The sequence below is a fragment of the Vollenhovia emeryi genome, unplaced genomic scaffold (genome assembly GCF_000949405.1).
Source record: "Vollenhovia emeryi isolate VEMERY1.0 unplaced genomic scaffold, V.emery_V1.0 DF939122.1, whole genome shotgun sequence".
Taxonomy (NCBI): Eukaryota; Metazoa; Arthropoda; class Insecta; order Hymenoptera; family Formicidae; genus Vollenhovia; species Vollenhovia emeryi.
In genome coordinates this window covers 2,258,830-2,282,195 of record NW_011967244.1, presented here as the reverse complement: position 1 = coordinate 2,282,195, position 23,366 = coordinate 2,258,830, and the positions used below count along the sequence as shown (strand labels likewise).

At 45.0% G+C, this 23,366-nt stretch overlaps 1 protein-coding gene across 1 annotated transcript; it reads right to left on the bottom strand.

Moving 5' to 3' along the window:
* Positions 1-3: 3 nt before the first annotated feature.
* On the bottom strand, positions 4-23,366 carry LOC105569947. Its single transcript, XM_012026824.1, has 6 exons — positions 23,083-23,366; positions 14,821-14,902; positions 3,566-4,341; positions 3,157-3,477; positions 2,478-2,799; positions 4-2,119 (listed from the first exon to the last, which is right to left on the bottom strand). Exons 2-6 carry the CDS (start codon positions 14,884-14,886, stop codon positions 1,709-1,711), a joined length of 1,896 nt encoding a protein of 631 aa, XP_011882214.1. The 5' UTR covers positions 14,887-14,902; positions 23,083-23,366; the 3' UTR covers positions 4-1,708.

Below are 23,366 nucleotides of genomic sequence, written 5' to 3'. Positions count from 1 at the left end.
GGTTGAAGAGACAAATACAAAGTACTCTGGAACTTTGATACTTTTCACTTACTGTTTCAAACGTGGGAAGAATGGTCAAGAAAAAGCGGAACGCGCAGATTTATATAAATAAAAATGATCATGTAATTAAAATAATTCTCAAACAATTAATTGTAACGGATGTTTTGTGGATACATTTTTCGCGCTGGTATAATAACGTATACAACACATTTCGCGCATTGCATGTGTAATTTCATACGTTTCGCGTGTACATGTATGTGTCGATCTGTGTGAACGTTTCTGTATGTATGCATGTATTAATGCATGTGTGTGTGTGTGTGTGTGTGTGTGTGTGCTTAAAACACATACGTAAAACATATTCCCAAATTCCGGGAATATTCCTCGACGGATATCCTAAGTACTAAGCGAAGTAGAGAAAGGGTAATAAGTCGTACAATTTTGATCAATAAATTAAGTTAGGTCGATCAGGATGCAGAGTTAGAAAAGGGGATAGAGAGGGAGATATAATAAATAGAGTCTTCTCGTTGCATCTTAAGCGGCTTAGCGAGGGCTCCTCGTCCCACGGTCGATTTCCCGCCCTAAATTAAACTTTCAGAGGACGAGCGGTCGCGTTTAGACGACTCCGCAGCCCAATTTCGGGACAAACATGTTTACCGGGAACGCTCGGTGAACCGCTTGAGACTTAAGAACGCGAAATAACGGTACCACCGAGCACCGCCGTCGACGTCGGCGTATGACGTCGAGCGTCGCGACGCGAGCTCGCGCTCCGCGGTTCTCCGCGGAGGTCGCCAGCGCGATAGGGCACGGCGGAAACGCGATGAGGTACAACGAAGGCGATGAGAAGAAACACTCGTTCAAGTATACGATGCGTGTATAAATAATAGCGCGTACACACGGTGATCGGAGAGACGCGAGACCTGAAGCGGGTCCCGAAGGGCCGTCTGACTACCTGCGCGGCTTATTTACAATGCCCTCCTTAGAGACTACTCTGGCGATTGCGCGATCGATCTCTCGCTCCCTGATACCGAGCTGTCGTCGGCCGGACCGCCGAGTAATCGTCGTGACGTGGAAATTACGTTGATTGCTACGCGGTAACGATTGCCGCGGTGATCACGAAGCGTCAACGGAGATCGACTCGCGATATTCATCACTGTGGCGCGCGCTCCATCGATCGCGATGATTTGGTAGAAAAAAAAAGCTGATTCCGACCGGTGGACGATCGGTGGAACACGCGTCAGTGGCTCCTTTTCCCCCCCGTTTACCTTCCTCTCCCCTCCGTTTCGCCACTTCCTCGCCACTCGCTCGTGTCTTCCGGGCCTCTTATTTACACGCTCTACTCGAAGATCCCCCTCGTCCTTCGTCATTGGAACGAATTCGCGCCCTCTCAATCGATATCGATCTCTAGTCGTTGTCTCTCTCGATTCGACGAGCGCGGATTGACGCGACTAGACTAGACACGAAGCTACCGGCTAGCACGATGAAAGAGGTGAGAGAAAGAGAGAGAGAGAGAGGAGAGAAACGTGGTTGCGCGACTTTCGACGAGGAGAATCTCCGACGTGTGGTCGTGTCACGAGTTTCGTTTCGAATGAGATAGCGTCGGTCCCGAAGCATTTCGCCCGTCGTCGAGGTCGACGATCCTCCGGAGGGGGGATCTCTACCTTCTCTTCTGCGGCGAGTCTTTTTGATTTTGCGCACCGTACACGCCTCTTCAGTTGGCGACTTTGACGAACTCCGGGTTCGGCACGCTGCAATTCTCGGTCGCGTACACCGGATGAACGAAGCTGTTGCCGCCTATCGCGGCGTTCTTGCGGTCCACGGCGCGCACCCTGACGAAGAGGAAGGCCGCGACGAGGGAGGCCACGACGACGACCAGCAGCAGCATCACCAAGCCGCCCACGAAGCCTGGCAGGCTCATGCAGATCGTCTCCGGGTCGGAGGACGCGCTGGAGTTCTGTATGACCACGGTGGTGTCGTTGCTGGAGTTGTTTGTGCCGAGCGCGAAGTTGACGTCGCCCGGCGCGACCACCTGGATGACCCTCGAGGTGTTGACGTCCGTCATCTCCTGCGCCGCTCGTTTGTACACGTGGGTGGAGAACAGGGTCACCGTATGATAGATATTCTGAAAATCGAGGGTAACCGTTGTAACACCGGAGAATTCGCGTCATAGTAGGATACTGAACGGTACCGTGGAACGCGTCATTGATAATGTATTCGCGACGAGCTACATCGCTCGTCGTAAATTGAGAAAGTTGACGGCTTACGTCGATAGCTCGGCAAATATCTCGAGTCTCGGCAAGAAATGGTATCGTACATTCTTTAAAGCATCTCTCAAAAAAATGTAGACACTCTATTAATATCCCTCGTCATTCTTATTTTTAACGCGTACCGATAAAGATGTGAAAATAAAGAAACCCAGTGAGAAATGATTTGTCGAAACGACGTCGATCGACAAGCAGGGAACTGTTTAGAACACTTACGCTATCATCGTCTTCGAGCTCGTGCGGCTCGTCGTGCCTCCGCCTCCTAGCGCCTCTGAGCTCAGCCGGGAAACCTTCGACCGATCTCGGTCGACCTCCGAGGATAGCCAGATTACCCTCAAGCTCCTCCGTGCCAGCCGTTCCTTTTCGCTTTACAGTCTGGTACGCCGCCGAATGGCCGGGCAAAGGAGGCGGCGGGAGGTGGATATTATCCTGGGGACTTTGGGATGAGCTGCTGGCCGTAGCGTCACCCGGCGTCGAGCTGGGCGAGGAGGACGAGGTCTGCGCTTGTGGCGCCGGAACCACGTCCGGATTCGGCTCGCTGCGGCCAGAAATTAATTTATATTTTCTGTTTTGCAACAATTTATGTCTCTGCTACTAAACAATCTCAATTTTATAATGAGTCAATTAGCCTCGTACAAGATATCCAGAAAATATCTCCATGAAACATGCATGGAAGTAAAGCAAATCCTGAGAATATCTTGAATTATATATATATATATCTTTAAGTAAGATAAAAAAAATATCCTCTTCAGAGAAATATTATAATCTCTCAGCAAAAAATCTGAATGGAATCCAGCAGACTTTCTTTAGCGTGAAACAAGTGTCAAGATTGTAACAGACTTTATAGAAAATTTTTCTTCGCTAATTATATGTTAGCGCTCGTTCGTTTTCTCACCTGTACGCTCCGGCCGGTCCGCTGGGATGTCGCGGATCAGGATAAGCCGGCGGTACGCCATATTCGGGCACAGGCGGGGCACCGTACTCCGAAGAAAGACCTTGCGAGACCGGTGCGCCGTATTCGTGAGTAATGCCACCACCGACAGGTGCGCCGTACTCGAGACCAGGATGTCCACACTTGGGCTCGGGACAATTGTACCGGCAGACTTGAATCACGCACTGGAAGTGGACGTTCATGCTGTCAGGGAACTTGAAGGCCTGGAAGTAGGCGAAGCTAACGACCGACGCGCTCGGCCCGAAGTTCTTGATCTTTTGGAACCTGCGGAAGAAACGTGACTTTGTAGCCTTCTTCATTGGGAAGAACGTGTAATCGATCACCAGCGACATGAAATAACGCTGGAACTCACCTGGACATTATCTTCGGCCTGACCACGCAACCATATTGATCGACCAACTGAATTGGCGCCCTCTTGCCGTCGTGAGCGACGCAATTCCTCACCAGCATGTCGAACTTATTCTCGTCGTCCTTGATAGCCAGCACCATCGTCATGGTCTGACCGATCTTGACGATGCCGGACACCTCGCTGGCCCAGGGACCTCTGCCGACCTGTATCTGCATCCAACACTGCAAGTTGTCGCCGAGGAAGTTGGCGGTGACGGCGTGCAGCATGTCGACCTGGAATGGCCTGAAGGTGACCGCCTTCTCGTAGAAGTCGTACCAAGTACAACGCAGCTTCCTCGCCTGGTCCCACACCTCCTGCACGTACGGATCGTATTGCACGATGATTGTATTTTCCACGTAGCTGCCGGACGGCGTCGGGGCGCCGTAGGCAGCCACGTTGTGATTCGCCGACGAGCTCATGCCGCACGAGTTGAGGAAAATTTCGAAGGTCGCGCTCAAATGGCCGGTGCCGGGTTTCAGATGGACGCAGTGCGGATCCGAGTAGAAGCCCTTGCTGAAGATCATACCGTAGAACGGTCGATCGAATTCAATGTTCACCCGCATGTGTGTCTTCTCGCACTGCACCTGCAGGTGCTTGATCTGCGGGGTGTCGGGTGACGCCAACGGCCAATTCTCCTCGTTGGCGGCCGGTGGCCCGTACTGAGCCGGAGCTCCATAGACAGATCTGTGTTCCAAAGGCAACGCGCTGCTGTCAACCAACGGTGCTTCACTCCGTACACCCTGATAACAGAAGCGTGTCTCGAAAACAGATTCAAAGGAAAAGATTTATCACGCGTACGATCGATACACGTTTAAAATTCAGAATAGAAATCCAAGGTATGAATGCAAGCGACGTAAATACAGACAAGAAGCTGGATATAAGAATTAATGTGCGGGAGCGATTAATTATAAATGCGAAAACGATCGCATTTATTTTCTTGGCAAACTTTACATTAGGATACAGGCATGATTGTTTGAACGAAACTTTTTCAATTTGCGCGTTAAGTATACGAACAGAGTAACGTGAATGCGATGTGTCGCAAGTTTCAAGACTCTTCGGCTGCATTGCAACAAGGGTGCCGGCGATTTACATGAAACACGTGCCCTTTCCGAGACCTTGCACGTACGCGCGTTTCGAAACAGTCATGCGGTTCTTATAACGGGGATCCCACTAAAGTTTTAACCGAGCCGCGCAACGCGTGAACGTGACAAAAAGCAACGATTCGCTGTCTTCCTCAATGTCTTCTCCGTCCATCTCGACTCGTTTCTTTCGACGACGCCTCGCAAGCGACATACTTCTACCGGACACGCTTTGGCCTTTCTGGATTTACAAATGACGCGAGCACGTTTCTCTTTGCGGCCACCCTCTCGTCGTCACACTCTTCGTCCCGATGGAAGCGAGGCTGTATTAAAATTTCCACGAATGTCATCGATCGTTGCGACCTTTCACACAACGCCAATCGAACACGATTTACGACACTCGAAGTTCCGTAAAATCTCGGGCCGTATCCTTGAGAAAAGCACTTTCGAATTCTACACCCTTGAGGTTCGCTACTGCATCGAAGACGAGAAGATGCACGAGAACAAATAGACTCTTCGCTACATTCTTCTTTCCCCTTTCTCTTTTACGAACCATTTATTTCCTTTCGGGATAGGCAAATACGCGTAAAGATAAATTCTAGCGAGACTTTTAACTTATAAGTTGAACACTTAAACTCACATTTAAATTATAAATTAGATTAAGTGAAATATGTCAAAAGAGAACAGATTGTACAATTTGAAATATTTTAAGTTCATTTTACGACGTTTTCGCCAATACTTTGTGTGCGCGCGCGTGTTATTTTGATTTATCCATATTAATTCTTCCAACTTGTTTAGCAAAAATGATCTCTTTTCTAACGGCATGCTATAATCAACGTATGAGTTTTAGTCCCTTGCGAAATGTGAATCGTTGTAGATGCCTTTGTGCCGGCACAGATACCGTACATTAATAATGCTTGAAAATATGCTGACGAAAAAAACGTGACCGAAAACGCGTGTACTGTTAGCCAAAGGAACATTCGTCGAATCGAATACAGGCTCACGTTCGGAAGGTCGGGCGACGAGCCGGCCGACTCCCTCGGGCAATTTTGTATTCTGATTTGGCAGAATTGCAGGGGGGTAATTACGGGAATCTGCGTACCGAGACCAATGTCTTCACTTCCGCCGGGAGATCGTTCTAAATACGATTTATACTCGTAGCAGCGCATCTATCGTATTCTTCCATGCTTTCCCCAATTTGACACGCAACTCTAAACACATTGCTTCGTCATTAACTTAATACCTACGTTAACATCGAGTGCATTTGATTCCGTGGCACGAATCTCATGCGCGTTAACGATTGAGTAAACGTACAATTAATGTAATGACGAAAAGACAATGACTGTAAATTCGTAAACAGGTATCTCAGATATAGGGGCGCGCTAACAAGGTATCGCATTTCATTGTGTAAAAATAGGAAAAGATAGAGCCGTGCGGGAAGTGCAGTATATTCGGAGAGACAACTGTGTTAAAACTAGACCTCGTCGTATGCCAATTGCAGCAATTTCCATTATGAGGTAATTACGGAAGCCAAACGTTCGCGTTTACGCATACGTGGTCGGAAACTAGAGCGCATAAGTCTTATCAACGATCGTTAATTTCTAAACAACCGGTGATTGATCATTGATTTGTGTGTATACATTAATTCATTAACATAAATTAATTGATTAATTTACATATTGATAGGTTATAATAATAATGAATTATGAATTTTACATAAATTAATTAATATTAATGGTTTTGTCAAATATCCTGCTCGTTTCTTGGAAATCGTAAGCCATCGGTGGTATTCGATAATTATCGAAATGGGGACATTTATAGATATAGTTCCTACAATTATGCTCCGAGGCAATATATTGTTATGACCTGAAAGAATCGCTATAAAATTGTTCAAGGCGTCTGATCTTGAAATGGAGAGATAGCCCTTTTATCTTTTACACTCGATGAAACGACCGTGACTTCCTTGAAAAATCGAGGCAGTTATCCCCGCGCGTACTGTATAATTTGGAGAACGCTGCACGGAGAGACCGACGATATATTTACCACAATGTCTGATTAGGGTTGGAACAACCCCAATAAATAGTAATATTTGGGACAGCTATATCTGTGGTTGTCATACTCACATTGGTATGATAAGTAGTGGAGACAACTATATGCGTTTTGTGCAGTAAACTTAGTGAATGTTGCGACACAAAACAATGTAGATGCCCCTACTATTTATACAGCAACATTTTAATTTTAGTTATTTTTGCCTTAGCCGGTTTTTCCGTGTGATAATAAGGGGAGAGAAATGAGCGGGAGGCATTACGTCGCGATGGTAGCGGTCGCGACAGCCGGATGACAGTGGCGATTCACGATCACCGCAGCGCGCGAGGTTGTAAGCTGGGCAGGTCGATGGCGTACGTATACCTGTCCGCTTTCTTGTTCTACTTGCACCTGTACCTTGATCAGGTTCACGGACTTTCTGGATAGAAAAGTACGGCGCGGAAGCGGCCGGTGCGTGTAATCAAAATCACGGTCCGCTACGATCGCACGAAGTTAACTTAGCGGTTTTCTCTCTCTCTTTCTCATTCTGCCGGTCCGCCGAATTTCCAGCACGTACCTTAATCATGCATAGGTCGGGGCGAGCCAATTAGTCCGTGAATCTCGCAGCGTATACGTCTACTTGCTATCTCCCGCGTTATTCTTACTTTATCAAAATTTTATTCTATTTTTCATTTTACTACGCTTTCTTGTGTTCTATTAATCTGCTCAAGTATATAAATAGGTTTAGAAATACAATTGCAAATTTCGCGAGACGCGACGATCCTAGAATTTACCGAAAAATACCTTTCACAAGAAATCGTTAACCTTAATGCGAAACCCAGTTTTCACGATAAATCGTTAATCTTGAGAAGAAGTATTCTTCGCTTCTCGGTTTATGTAAGTTTAAAACAACCTATTTAAAATAGAGGAACAGTACCACCGCAATGTATAAAAAGAGCTTCACATATTAAATGCTACGATATCTTAATGAATAAAAATTTCCAGTTTTGTCTTATTGCAAAAATTAAAATGAAATTGAGTGAGGGATGAAAAAGAGCGATTCAGATACTTCACGTTCTTCGTGCAAACACCATAATTCGAATATCGTAATTTTATATAATTTCACAGGCAATTCGAATTGGTTGAAATTTATGTTGCTTTTTCTTAAACGCGACGCGCCACGGTCGAAGGACATGCCGTTGTCGCAGCAGAAGACATGAGAATGATTTCACTTTTCCATTGTCATCCGCCAGACGACAAATTGTTCGCAATTGGACAGCATACTTTCACCGAATCGCGTGTGCAGAACGAGCGTCTTAATTGTCACGGATGCGACGACTCGCGTCCGTTCGCGCCAATTCCAGAGGTTCCGCTTTAATCGCGCGCATTTTGCGCAATAGCGCCATTGGCTGTGCCGTTTAATAGGTTGAGTGCTACGGCGGATACCGGTGTCCGATATTTTACGCTGACGGTATTTTTATCTCCTTCACGTTGCATGCACGAAAGCGCCCGGCTGTCAACTTTCAAGACAAAAATGTTAGATGCCCGTTTTTTAAATTCGGCCATCAATTTCACACGTCTTATTAATCTGCATTATCGCGTATCTCAAGATGATATTATAGTAATTGATTTTAACATTTTCTTGATTGACTGATAACGTACGGATAGGAGAGTAACAGGTACATAACATTTTAAAGAGACACAAGCAAAAGATGCGATCGGTGCACGATGCAGGGCACAATCAAAATGACTCATTTCTGCCAGAAGACATCCTAATTACGAAAAGAATCCGATCCACGGGCGGTACGCGGTACTGGCAACTTGGGTGATTTTCTCTCGTTTAGAAAGCATAGCGATTCTGCGGGTCCACGTGGTGTGCTTTCGACACGGCCCGGTATCAAAAGTAAGATAACAAATTTTCACGGGGAGAAACTTCCGAGTCGTAACACGAGCGATGTCTCTTCGCCTGTATATGGTGGCGAAAAAGTAGGCCGGGTCAGTCAACGTGGACGGCGGTACCGACATGTCGCATACGTTTCGATAAGGCTATTATGCGGAACGCTCGGCGTCGGGCATTCAAGTCGCGAGGCAATCGCGAAAAATTCCGCGGCGTCGACTCGCGTCTCGCAAAATGATATAACCGCGTTTTCATCTGGCCACGTAACGATTCGTCTCGATTGCGCATTTGCAAGGCGAGATCTAATTGCGCTCTAAGCGCAACTTCGCCAATCAGTAATTCCCGTTAACCGTGACTTAGTTACGAATTAGCACCAAAAATTGAATATTTAATAAATAATTATATATGTAATATAGCAGTGATGCGTGAACGATAATATAAAACTGGAACGACCGCGCCAGTGGCTTAGAGAGGTAGAAGATAGAATATGATATATATGGAACACTTATCTTTATACAAGTAAAATGAAAGACATTGATCGCTCTAGTTCAAGGTGCTAATATTACCTGCATTTACAGTTGTCGATTTATAAATCGGTAGACTGTGAATTATTTCCGCGGATTGTTTCTCTTGTGTTAAATCGAGAATTTACTTTCGACGAGGGGAGTCGAAGAAAACTTGGACAATCGGCACGCGAAAAGATCAATTTTAGAGATCGAAGACAACAACGTTGCCGACTGTGCGCTTCTTATCTGATTAATTTTTACAGTAACGGTGCTTCACGGAAACGAAAGGCCTGCATAGTGCCAAGTAAATTGCATTCCAACGCTCCACGCAGATTTAACTTACAGATTAGCCGCTTTAGGTAATCCTGAAACCTAAATCGTCAACGTTTTTTTCGAGGTATCGCGAGCGCGGGAAAACGATGATGAATCGCGCGATCTAATTAAGAGCAGGCGATTAATGCCGCGGCAATACATGGCGCACAAAAGCGCGCGTGCGAACCAGGCTGAGAACCGCGGCGGGCGTGCACTTTCGCGGAATAAAACTCGTCGGCCGGGATTTTAATTAAAGAGGAACACCGGCGCTGTGTGCGGCCGGCACTATGAAACGGCGATACATCAAGTGCGCGGAACGTCACGGGGCCGCGCGGCGAATTCGACGACGGTGACGAGCAATCACGCAACTCCGGCGCTAACTTTTATCCACGCTTAATCCCCGCAACGTTCATTCGCGTGTCGATGACTCCTCTTCGCATGATTAAAATTTTACTCCGTAGATGCTGATTCAACGTAATCCTACGCAACTCCGTGGGATAACGCGCCACGGTAGATTGATAGGAAGTTCTCGCGGGCCTTGCCGTGACAAGAAAGTATCGTGATTAAATAATCGTGGAACAGATTTATTTATACAATATTCTCAAATTTTTGCATACGTCGACGATAAAAAATAATAACTCCTTTCCGCCCGAAGACGGTGATATAATTGTTAATTAAAGGCCGGCGTATAATTGTATTAAAACGCAAATTTTTAAGTGCAATTTTGACGAATAATTCACAGTACAATGCGAACGCGGCTTTTTCTGTTTTCAGCTGCTACTTTTTCAATATGACCCAATTAAAATTGCGCTATTTATTGCAATTCTTTTGGTGCCTTTATCTAGGCTCAATAAATATTTAGTTTTAACATTTGTTCAATTCCCAGATACAAACAACAATAAATCGCAGAATTCTGCGTTGCTGACATGAAAAAAAAGCAATCAAATGGTCATACGAGGGAAGTAGGAGTTAAAAAAAATTAATTTTGATAGGCAAATTAGCGTGCAATTAAAATTTGTTTTCAACTAAAAACTATTGCTTCATAATTTAAGTATCGCCATTGAAGTCTTTGAAGTACGATCGTTCAGCGATTATAAGACAGAAAAGAGAAATCAACAGTAATATTAATGTAGTAAAGTTAATGATAGGATTTTAAGAGACCCAGCGGACGTCTGTTATTTACAATCATTAGTTATAGCATCATAAAAAGCGTATTCTATACTTAAGTAGAAAGCAAAGAAATGTTATAATATATAACAGTTAGGATGTAGATTTACAAATCTAGAACTTTATCACACCACAAACGTGCTAGATAAATAAAAAAATATGTGTCTCATGAACAGAGAAAACGAAGAAGAGATCAAAGCTTTATCTCGTATAGTTTACAATATTTCTATAAAACGAAAATGGTGTATATTACAGTATCTGCGGAGAATCTTTCGTCGCGAAGCTAATAGTATTATCTCGTTGAGCGCATGCAATGAAAATTATTAAGTACAATGCGAAGCGGTATCTCGCGATTGCAGAATCGTCATCGATGGTTAGGTTGAAACGACATGGCAAGTAACGATTTCAAATTGCAAGATTGCTAAGCTGGCTGCCGGAACAAGTGCAATGAGAAGCTCTGCGGTCGTACAAGATTGCACGCTGTTAAGAATCGCAAATACAGGGAATGCTTCATTCCCGTTTATTACGGCTTGTGACAACGGCGGTTTGACAACGTCTAAGAAAACTTTCAATGCTAAATCATGCATATTAGCTGCTTAAAAGGCGGAGCAATCACTTATCCCTATTATTTTTATTCCATTATTTTTCAACCACATATCTTTCATCTATATAGTTTCGTCATACTCCCGTGTTACACTCCCGCATTCTCGTATTTAGAAAATATAAAAAACGTCGTAAATAAATGAAATAATTAAAGTTAGTAAAATAAATAAGGATTATAAATATGCGATTTTCATTCGCTTCTATTCATCTTCTTTGGAAATAACGCAGCTATAATTGTACGCCAATCTCATATTAGTTTCTACACCTGGCAATATGATTCAGCACATCTGTTTTGAATTGCTTTCTATCTTATATTGCACACAGCATTAGAGAAAATAAGAACCTTGAGAAACCAGATTTACAGCGTTATTAAAAGACCCGTCGCGCGGACTGTAGAATATGGAGATAAAGAGATGCATTAGTTTCATTCTGGGACGTAGAAAATTCCGCGGCCTTGTTCGAAGGTCCTTCATAGTGAAAGTGACGGTGTCTTTGAAGATTGATTTTTAAAATCCCATCGAAACTGTAAAGGGTTTGTCGCCCGACTCACAGCGATAGAAAGAATCACTTTCGTTCGAAACTAATGAAATCGATTATGCGTTAATCATTAATAAAATTAGTTTTGGGGCAGAAAAAAATATAAACGTTTCGGTAATAAAGGTCTAAAAATTTTTTTAATCAATATTAAGATTTGTCTATTTTTCAATATAAAAAATTTGACTAATTAATTAGGGAGAATTATGAATAGATCGTCGCGTTTGTATGTACTTCAAATCCACTTTACGAGTTAATAATTGACAAGTAGATAAAAGATTTAAACCATAGAATTCGATGCGTTCGAACTGAATATGCAATACACGTAACGCAAACGGATTCGAATCGAAGCAGCCACACGAGATTTTTCGAATACCCTTGGCAAGTATTCAAGAAAGCTAGCAATGTTACCGATCGTTTGATGCGAACGATATAAAACTTGTTACCCACAACACCGCATTATTCGGAATGAAGAAAGAGAGGGAAATAAATAGTGGCAGAAGGAACGAGAGAGACGAGGGAGATGATGGAGGTAAAAGAAAAAGCGTGAGAAGAGGAGAGAGGTGGGAGGACGAGGCAGGTAGCTGATGAACGATGAAGAGAGAGGAAGAAGAAGAAGAAGTGAAGATAGCGGGAAACAGAAGAAGAGAGAGTACCGTCTAGAGAGTATAGTTGAAAGAGGGCATTGCGTCCGGCGCAGTGACCTACTATCTTCGGTTCGACGGCTCGGCTATGTAGTCAGCGGTTAGAGTGTGTAGCGTGCACACAGAGGAACACGCACGGCAGGGGTATAACAGGTACACGAGGCGTAAATGTGGATGCGCGCATTTCCTCCTACTTTATCTTCCGCCGTCCGGCGCGGCGGCCGCACATTCGGCGTTATTATATCGCCGTATTCCGCTGTCACGCTGCTGCGCGAAAGGAAACACGTAAATTATAGCGTGCGCACACACCCGCGGTGCGCCCGACGCGGCTCACCGCGCGTCTCCGTTTGCTCGTTTCTTCGATAAATCTCGAAATATCGAACCCAATTACAAATTGGACGGCCGTACGCGCTAGTTTCTCGCGACGCGACTCTCATTTGGTTTCTCACCGTCTTTTCTCCCATCAGTTATTATGTTAAATCGTCGTTACGCTCAACACATCTCGTCCCTCTTTACGGTGTCTCGTTGTCGGGAACGGCTGCATATAATGCGGGTAAATAACACAAGTGAACGAAACGAGCACGAGAGATTTGATCTCCGTGGCCACGAAATAAAACGAGTGCAGAGATTTCTTTTAGCTTCGTTTTAAACATTAAATATATGTCGCATTTAGCACGTATTGATTAAACTATCAAAGCGATACAATGTTAATACGTTCCGCAAAATCAATCTCTTCGGGAGCAACGCGTAAAGAAGAAGTTCCATAAAAATGAAAACCGCAAGACGCAACAAGAACTTAAGAATATTAATAGAGCACTCTAAAGAACTAATTTCTCCGTCTTCTCGCGTTATTCTTTCTCGTCTGTACTGCCCTTTTAACAAATCGCGATCCACGTGAAAATATGAACACGATGTGTATAATCACTACGGGTACGATCGCACGAAGCAATTGCCCTATCGTTGACAAGGGCTCTCTGCAAAGTCGTTAATTCAATTCCCACGCGGTGGATCGAATTCCCACATAGGCAAAAACAATCACCAGACGATCGTCAGCATTCGTTAACGAACGTCCCCGCGAGCGTATCCGTATTTACCGATTATACGACGCGGTCAAGTCGCTTCATTCAGACTTTTGCCTCGGAAGGGGCAACGGCGTCGCGGCTATATATGTGGCACAGGCAGAGCCCGCGGCTACGGTGATTCCTCTTAAGCATTAACTTAACGTCGTGTTGATTCTCGGCCAGCGGCACGTGCACACGTCGCATAGCGGTCCCAGAGATACGCCGAACATCAATGAAGTATCACTTTTTGCCGGGGACCGGATGAATTTTTTAACGGTTACATGAGTTTTTTTTTAACGGTCGACAAAGTGTCGACCGTCTCAAGTGTCTCCGTATTTCTCGCGAGATCCCTCGCGAATCAGCGAATTTCTGTGCGCGGGACGATAACGTCCTTTAACATGGAGACGATAAGAGATTCGAGGACGCTTGGTGAGCAGCGGGTCCGAGCAAAGTTTTCGATAAAAAGAAGAACGCCCTGCGAGCTCGATAAATATCTCCAAGAAGAGTCGATTATACGGGGAAAAAATTAGCCGTCGCCATGGAAACTGCCGTAATTGTTGCTATCGGCAAAATTCATTATTAATATTATCTGTGACGTATATGCGTCAGCGTGACAGATTTAATCGATTTCGAGAGCGATGTGCCGACGTGTTGCAGGCAATAATTATGGGACGCCGGGCACCGCGTCGCGTAATTCTATTTCTAAACGTATGTAATTCACCGAATGTCACAAAAAGATAAAGATACAATGTACACACTGCAGGTGCGTAAATAACTTCACCCATTTTGCGCGGCGCGGCATAACGGTTACCGTATTAACGACCTGTCTGTCACTTTGGAGAAGAGAGAGAATACGCTCTAACCGCGAGTAGTAATCTTCGTTGTTCAACTGAGAATTATTGCGCAGTGAAATTACAATGTCGATCGCCGTGGCATGCAAATCTACCGTGGGGCATTACGGACGGGCGTATCGCACGATGCACGTAAACGGGAATGCGGCGATCGGCCTCTCGCGGAGTTAGAAAATTGACAGTGTGCTCTCGCGAGATTGATTCGTGCGATTTATTTGCGGGATAGATTCGCGATACGTCGATATCGGGCTCTATCGTGTCTACTCGCTTATTAAGAAAAGGGGAGATTAAGTAAATGTGGTTAAATGAAGAAATTAAAGGTGAGTAAATGATTGATTAACAACTGTTAAAGATTCGAAAAGCTTTTTATTATCTTCTTTTTATAAGCTGAGAGAAAGAATAAGCGCTAAGAGAGTGTCGAAATGCCGAAACTTTCGTAGGGTTTATAAAGATGTTGCCCAACTTATTTACAATTGTTGTTAATTTACAAGAAAGCGATTTAATTCTATGATTAATTTTTGAGAAGGTAACGTCACTCACGGCCAATAGTAAAGGCAGCGATAAGAGAAAGGCCGTCTTCCGTATATTCCGCCACGTCCTCTCCATTATGTGCGTGTCCTCTCTGTAAGAAAAAGAAAGAAAACCTGAAAAACTGATAACTACATTATCGTGAGCCTCGTGTAATCTATCGAGCCAAAGAGGATACATTTTTCGTGTTTACTCGTCGATAACATGAGTTCGCAGTGGTACGACGTTATTTGTTAAAATAAAATGGATGAACTCAAGAGACACATAATGGGCAATGTCGGTTAAATAAGTTGTTGATTAAAAACGCAAGAGCGTCACGATCAAAGCATTTTATCGCCGGTCGCACGCGAGTGGCACATGTACTTGTCAACTGTTGCACGAAAAACGTTGCGCAATAGATATTTAACCCACATCTCGGAACACGGAACTTCAGAGGTGAATTTATTTCAGCCTAAAAACAAAGTTTACACTCGCGCAACACCGCGTGGAGAGTACACCATACACATCATAGACTTTACAATCTCTCAAAGTATTGGGTAATCACAATATCCGACGGCAAGGAGGAGCAACTAATTTGATCTCACGAGACGTTTACGTCGTCCGTCTGCTGAAATCCAAAATTGAAAATCCCATAATCCTGGCATTCGCGACAACGGATTTGCAAGTGCAACAATACTCGGGTCGACTCGTCGGGGTAATATCTCTCGCGAACGTACGCGGATGCACGTCGCGCGACTACGACAGCTCCCTTCGGAATGCGGAACGCACTCGGGACCAGTGTTGCGGAAGAAGGACATTAATCGATGCACCTCGTTGCGTGTCCTTCCGGTTCCTGGGCGCCTCGTTCTAGCCGAAGAAACCCGCGATCACTCGGACGATCCCCCCGCGAAAACCACCTGCTTTTCCCCCTTAACGAACCCACGAGTGCACCGACCGCAACCGGGAAGGCTCCAACAACTCGCGTCAGTTGGTCCTCATCGGGCCTGCCGCGCGCCTTTTCGCTTCCCTCCGAGTCCTTTCTTATTTTTCTTCCCGCTTTCTTTTACTTTTTACCGTCGTGCTCTCGTGTGCGACCGCAAGGATTCGACGGGCCCAGAGGTGATTTTCCTGGCCGACGGGGATCGACTGAAGGTGCGAGCCACACTCGTCTCGGCCACGAGCCACGTCCCAGTGACCTACTGAAGATCTCGATCGCGCTCGTCCCCGTCGCCCCTCTCGCCCTCCCTCATGAGCACGACGTACGGCCCAAACAGGCCCGGCGTCGACGGCATTGCTCCCACCATTGCGCCCGATCGTTCCTACTCTTTTTTTCGCTCGCGTTCCTCCCTCCTTCTCTCTCCCAAGAGCGGCAGGGACCTCGCGGCACAGGTGAAAGACACGCGCGGGACGTGATATCCGCGTCTCGACTCAAGTTTTCATTTTAAAAACCGAAAAAAAGATTTTCGATGAAAAGGTTAAAATTAGAAATGCCGTGACGAGAAAGTGACGTAAGTGATGTTCGCTGCAACGCTACACCACTTCGAATCTCGCAATAACAAGTTTTGCATGCAGCTCGCTTCCATATGTAAGCCATAATCGGAACGCGAAAACCGCGAAGATTACGCGTGAAGTTTTGGAGCGTCCGCTCGCGGGGACCGTCAAATTCGCGTGACGCAAACGACCGGCGCAGGGAGCCATCGGCATCGCAGTGTAGGAGATCCGAGAATTTCTTCATCCAATTTTTTCCCCTAGACAGTGGAACTTTTCGGGGCGCAAACCGTCGTTGTCGTTGTCGCGACGGGAGACGGGGAAATCGGGAGGAGATGGAGAGAAGAAGACGAAGCTGCTCGTCTGGGATACCTGACTCGTGACTCGAATAACACGGTATCGCGGCGCACGTCGCGAGATCCCGAATGGAAACCAGAAGCGGTGTACGCCGCACTACGAACTGGCTCCTCGCGAGCTCTGGCTCCAATTTCAAAAAATCGCACGGAGGAAATCGCACGAGTCCCCCGTTGAAACCGGGACGCTTACTCGTTTGAGAATTGAGTCACGACACACGAACGATTGCTGATCTTTCCTAAGTCCAATTTCGCGAATCGTCTTCCGGACCGCCGTCATATATCCCGGCGTCGGCAGTAAAGGGCCGCGCGAGCAATGCACAAGATTTCAAGTAATACTCGCGCGGAATACGGAAGCGACTTGCGCCGCGTTTGTCGCGACTTCTTCAGAAACGGATTTTCCCTAGTCAAGACCTGGCTCGTCTCGATTCGCGCGATTTACGCAATGGTACGCGTCTCGTCTTAAAAAAAAGAGAAATCGAAGGATGCGATACCGTTCGATAAATGATCGAGCGAAGGCTCGTTCGACAAATGATCGATTACTTGTCAATACACATCGGGCGTGTGCGCTCGTCCCGCGGACTCGCGCTCGTTCGCTCGCATTGTTCCGCGCTTTCGTTTTCATTTCTCGAAATCCTCGCGAGAGCACCGCGTCCGTCTACATTTGCGTAATGCCACGACCGATAAGAACGAAACTCGAAAGCTAACCGACAGCATGGGTCTGACCTGGATTTCTCACCCGCATGGGTGCTAACTCGTCCATCCGGAAATGGCTTATGGTAGCCGAGGGATAACGATACGGTAGATAATACGCGAAAGTGCGAGTGAACGCGTTCTCTTTCGCGTACGCTTCTCTTGCTTTTTTTCCCTCTATTTCCCGACGTTTGATTTCCCGAGCGCGAAGATTACGGTGCGGCGCGAGTATTTCCGGTAAACAGATCTCCTCGTGCATTTTTATCCCGTTTCGGTATTTTCGGAGATTATTCGGGGTCTCCGCGAAAAAGCACTTTATACTCTGCAACATCACGATTTATCGAATATCGTGTCAAATTAAAAAGACAAATAGTAACGCGACGAGTGAGAACGCAGATTCGTTCGAATAATTTGACTTTGTCGAAAAGTTCCCTTGATATTGGCGCAACTCCGAATGCGAGACGTTATGACAAGTCGAATTTTGGCAGGCGGAATCTAATGACGTTATCTGATGTTAGATTATGTTACACAGGCTCTTTTCGAAGAACTAAAGCTCCGAAGTTAAATTACGCTTCACAGCTTTTTTTCGAAAAATTAAACCGGGGTTCGAAAATTGCTCGGTGGGAGGGACGTTTCCTCTCTTGGTTTTTTTATCTGAGAGGGAGACTTGGCGGACTACCTTCACTCATCGAATTTTTTCCCCCCGATTATTCTCTCCCCCCTTTTCAACATCCGGTTAGCCTTTTATCTCCGTCAGAGCGCACTCCCTTATGCGTTCGATTGGCGCCATAAATAACCGTGCCGAATACGCCGTATTAAAAGCTCCGTGAAAAGTGTCGACGGGACTCGCCACGAAACGTTCGAGGAGAAAAAAAAACAGAATTCACAGACGGTCTCCGGCCAGTCGCTGTGAAGCGTCGCTTTGCTTCTTCGACCATTTGGTCTGGACGACTCGTCCGCCGTGTTATCACGGGCTCGTACAAGTTTAGTCGTTGCCCCGCTAAATCTACATCGTCCGTTTGCGGGCAATAGTTGCCCCGTCGGGTTCCTTACGTCGCACACGATTCAAGCCAAATTCGATTAACCAATTATATTCTTCTACCCGAATTTCCTCGACTGAAAAGTTCAATCAGAGACGCGACATTTCAGAGTCCACCGGACCAGCCCGGATATTTATGTGATTACAGATGTAGTTTTGCAAGTCTTAACCCTAAATAATTAATTTAACAACAATTTGACAAGGAAAATTTCATTTAGAATTATTGTTTATACTGCTTTCTCATGATAAAATTATTGTTTCTAGTAATAACAAATATTACATTTATTCATGTCATCCATAATAAAATAATGTTAATATTTCACAGGTTTGATTGTTAAAAGCAACTGTAATATTAAAGATTTTTTAAGAACGTATTCTCTCCTATAATCAAAATGTTAATTTTGTAATCTTGATCCTAAATCATCTATTTATTAAAAGAGGATATTTATGCATAATATATACTTTTTCGTCAAAAGAAATTGTTTGTATCCAAAGTTTTTAGAAGAAGTGTTTTTCGTCAATAATCAAGGCAGCCGTTTTAAAAGGATAAGATTTCATATTTTTCACGTGTATGAGTCTCATGTATATTAGATTTCTAATATTATATCAGAAGAAAGTCGGGCGCGATTGTCATGGACGTCGCGTACAATGCACGTGAGCAACGAAACGAAAATTCGGACAAACTCGCTGATGTCCCCGAAAGGTATATCGATAGAAAGGCGGGCTATTAAGAGAAAGCGGCCTCGAAAATTAATCACCGGCGGCGTGGTGTCCTATCGAAAATCGTAAGTCGAGGCGAGACGAGAGAATCTATTCCAAACAAGCAGAGAATCTCGTTCCGGAGACCCAAATCTCCCGGTGTGACGAGGATCTTCACACAGAGAAAAGGAGAGGACTGCCTACTTACGCGCGCTATAAAATCCGGTATTTACGTATACTCCGGCATTTACATATGCATACAGACATAAGCGCCCGTGACTCTCGAGAAACCGTACAATCTGACAGTCCGAGGAATAGCCAAACGCAATGTCCGATATTCAAAAGAAAGAGGAGGAGAAAGAGAGAGAGAGAGAGAAAGGACGACATTTGTACGTGGAATCTAAGATGTACGAGTAAGCACGCCAGTAAGAGAATCCTGTTTTCAAGTACGCGACGAAGAGCCGGCGGGGTTTGCCGATGTGGAATCCAGATCTGAACAGATTTTTTATTTTAGAAAGCAATTCCTCGTGAGTTAATAAGCAGAGAATTGATAAGCAAAGTATATCGCGCAGCACAGTATCATAGTAAGTCGGGAACACTGTTTTTTTCATTTTTGGTTGAACTAGTAATACCATGTCAACGGTAATACCATGTTACGCGGTTAAATATGTATATATGTACATGTCGTTTATATCTGATTACGTATAATGAGTTTTCATCACAAAATATGAGGACACGAGGACAGTGACGGAAAGAGCAAAAAGACAAAGACGCGATAAGTTATATAAATGTACGCGAAATAACACGAAAAGCACGAGAAAGCGATCAGGTGAAGCACGGCCTCGTTTCTTATCAGCGACGCATAATTACTGTTGATTTCCTTTTACTAATCAGAAAACTGATTACATAATCACGTCTAGCCGAGTGAAGAAAAAGACTTCCGCAAACATCGCGCGTTTTGCGGTTTGCATACTTAATGCGGAGTCAAATTGGTGTGCGACAATAATACCGCACTCTTGCATAACAGAATCATCGTTAATCTGCACGCGCGTTTGACAAAATGTTATACGATTCGTTCCTTTCGTATCCTCAGTTTTAATTGATTCTCCCAATTTTCAATAACTTTCTAAACGTACCCGAGTCGACATTTTGGTACTATTTTGACACTTCTAAGGATAATTTACACCTACATAGATCAGCAATAACCTACTTTGATGACATTATATTTTTTTACTCGTCCCTTGAATCTTTAATTCTAAAATTTTACTTTAGTTCCTACTTAAAAGGACCTACTTTAATGATAAAAAGGCAAAAGTATAATAGAAATTTCCGACACTATTAGTTTTTAAGGAGTAAATTTTGTACTTGCAGTTCGACCTCTTTTATTGTTTTAGGTCCTACTAAATAATAGAATTAACGGTTCAACATAGGGCCAAAATTTCGTAGTCTCAAATCACTTCTCGATATCATAATATTAAGACAGAACGTTCTAGGAAATTTCAATGATAGAAGAATAGAATCGGTCGATCGAATCGCGGTCTAAGCGCGTAGACGCTTAATTTGCCCACATGCGAAAAGTAAAATGTCGAAAACGGCAGTGCTCGTCTCGTAGGTATCTCTCCGCGACGAAGAAAACTCGTCTTACAGCGAGCAAATTTTCTCGTTACGGAAATCAGATATCCCGCCGGTCCCTCCTTCCGCGTTATTATTTTACCGGGCTGTGTGGTGCAACCCTTTGTTCGCCACATGCGTGACAGGTGTGCGCTCGTGACGTAACAGCGGTACCGTTATACGCGAGATACACACGCCAGGTGAAACCCTATAAGAATGTGACGCGACATGGAACACCATGAGACTGCCGTGCGCCAAATTCAGCGTTCCCGTGAAAGTGACTCGAATGGGAAGGCTCGGCGCGATAAACCGCAACCGCGCGATCGAGATATTTATAGCGGTGCTAGATTCTTTTTGCACGCATCATAATTCGCGAATCATTCCTTCGAATCTCCGGGGCGAAGCCGGGAAAGCGATGCACGCTCGCCATTTAATTCTTCATTACTATGATTAAACTCGAGTAGCATACTAACTGCTGCGATGGCAATCTCTGCCAAACAAGTCAATTACAATTCACGTTGACTTACTTGAGAATAACGCCAGTTATTTCACTTGCCTTCGAAAAGGATCAAAAGTATAATTACGTGAAATTAGGAAATTATAAAAGAATTTTTTTTTACTTAAAGATATCCGCGTTAGAATTATGCTCATAATCATTGATAATAATTGGCAATTAAATTAATTTATACATGATAACTTTATCAACTCAATCGGTATAATAATTTTAATATAATTGAAATTCTCATGTTACGTCAATTCTTTCTCTCGCTCTCGAGATCGGTGTCACTAGATCCGATCAATTATATATTTTATCACTTGTCTTCGAAAACGATAAAAAATGTAATCACGTACGAAATTATAAAGGAATCGTTGTTTTACATAATTAAAAAATATCTGTGTCAGAGTTTCGTTCATAATTGAGGGCATATTAATTTAACTTTGCCAACCGAACATAATCCTGACACAGATTTTCTTACGTTATAAAAAAACAATTTATATTATAGATTATGAGCGATAGCTTTATTCATAGACTCCATCCTTGTAACAGTTGTAGTACAATCGCAATGTTCGCAGTGCATTAAGTCTTTCTCTCGCTCGAGATAAGCGTCGCCAGATTCGAACAGAGTTCGCCAAAATTCGCGGAGGTGTCTCTTACCCCACGGCTGGCCGTTGGCCGACGAGCGATTTCTAGATTCGTTCTGCTGAGCGCACGAAATTGCACTCGGTGGTCTTTCTAAGAGCGTAGGAACTATTACGATGCGTTGAATTTCAACGGCTAACGAGCCCCGCCGCGATCGCATAATCGCGCCCAGAAAAGCGGAAAATCATGCCGCGACAAAAGGAACTTATGGAAACCTGGTAGAAAGCATAACGGACTGCTGCACGGCTAAGGGGATCAGAGGATAAAGTTCAATCGCCTCGTGTGCCATCCTTCGAAAATTATCGCCCGATTCTTTCCCTCTTCCCCGCGGCTAATCAATTTTATTTAGTCGCGACAGCTTCGTCGCGATGAACATTTCTACCTAACCGCCTAACCGCCGGCTTCATTACTCATTGTCGGATTAATCGAGTGTGTATCGATTTCGTTCGAGCGCGAACACGTTGCGGATGTCTTCGAGCGTGACGTTTCCCAACGAGGAGTTTAGACGCCGCGGTCTCGTCTTCTCTCGCCTCTTTACGAACCGCCGCGTCGCGCATAGCAGATGGTCTCCCTCTACCTACGCGCGGCCTTATTCCTGACATAGAGCCGGAGAAGGAAGGACGCGCCTCTCCGCGAGGAGAGACGCCAGAACGCGCTGACACACTGACTCGCTACCCCACATACCCTTTTGCCTTTTCGACGTGTGCTCGCGCGAGACCGCGCGCGAGTGGGGAAGATGAGAAGAGGGAGAGAAAGAGAGGCAGTCAAAGAGGAAGCGTTTACCGGCGCTCTTCTCTCCAGCGACAAAGAGAAGCCGACGTTCGCTGCGGTTTCGCGGATGTCGGGGAGGAATTTTCGGCGAGGCGCATTCACCAACAGCGACCACGCCAAAGACACCTCGATGAAATTAAATAATTAAGCTCGCGAGAGCAAATTCCAAGATCCGAGGAAGATATAATCTTCAAGGGGCACCGGCGCGAAGCTAATTATTTAATAAACACTATGCCGACTTTTACTTCCGTTTTCGCAAATGGAAAAAAAATTGCAACATCGAGAAAGGCATCGCGGCTAGTTTTCAGCGATTACGATAGGAAACATCTGTTCGATGAGCACTGTCTCATCTGCCATCGTGTACCGGCCTTACTTTCACCGCCAGAAAAGGGCGTAGCAATCGTTGGGTCCAACGAAACGTACGCATATCGCACCACAGTTTATCAGACAGTCGCGTCACTGATCACATATCGACTAGCACGTATCAAATGGCCACAAACCTCTTTTCCTCTTCGTGATGCAGCGGGCAGTTCGATATAATCCTATTGGCACACACACTTGGCACTTGTGACTTGTTCCTGCCGCGTGTCCTCGAGCGCGTTCCTCTTCTTCGCTGACGGCTCTCCCACGTTGGGACCGGCCGAAACGCTCGAGAGGAACTGATAGATCTATTTCCTTTTCTTTTACGCGGAGCGCCGGAGAAAGGGATATTGTGTACCCGGTGTTATTCGATCATCAGATTATTCGACTCGTTCGAAAGACACCGGCGACTTTGGCGAGTGCG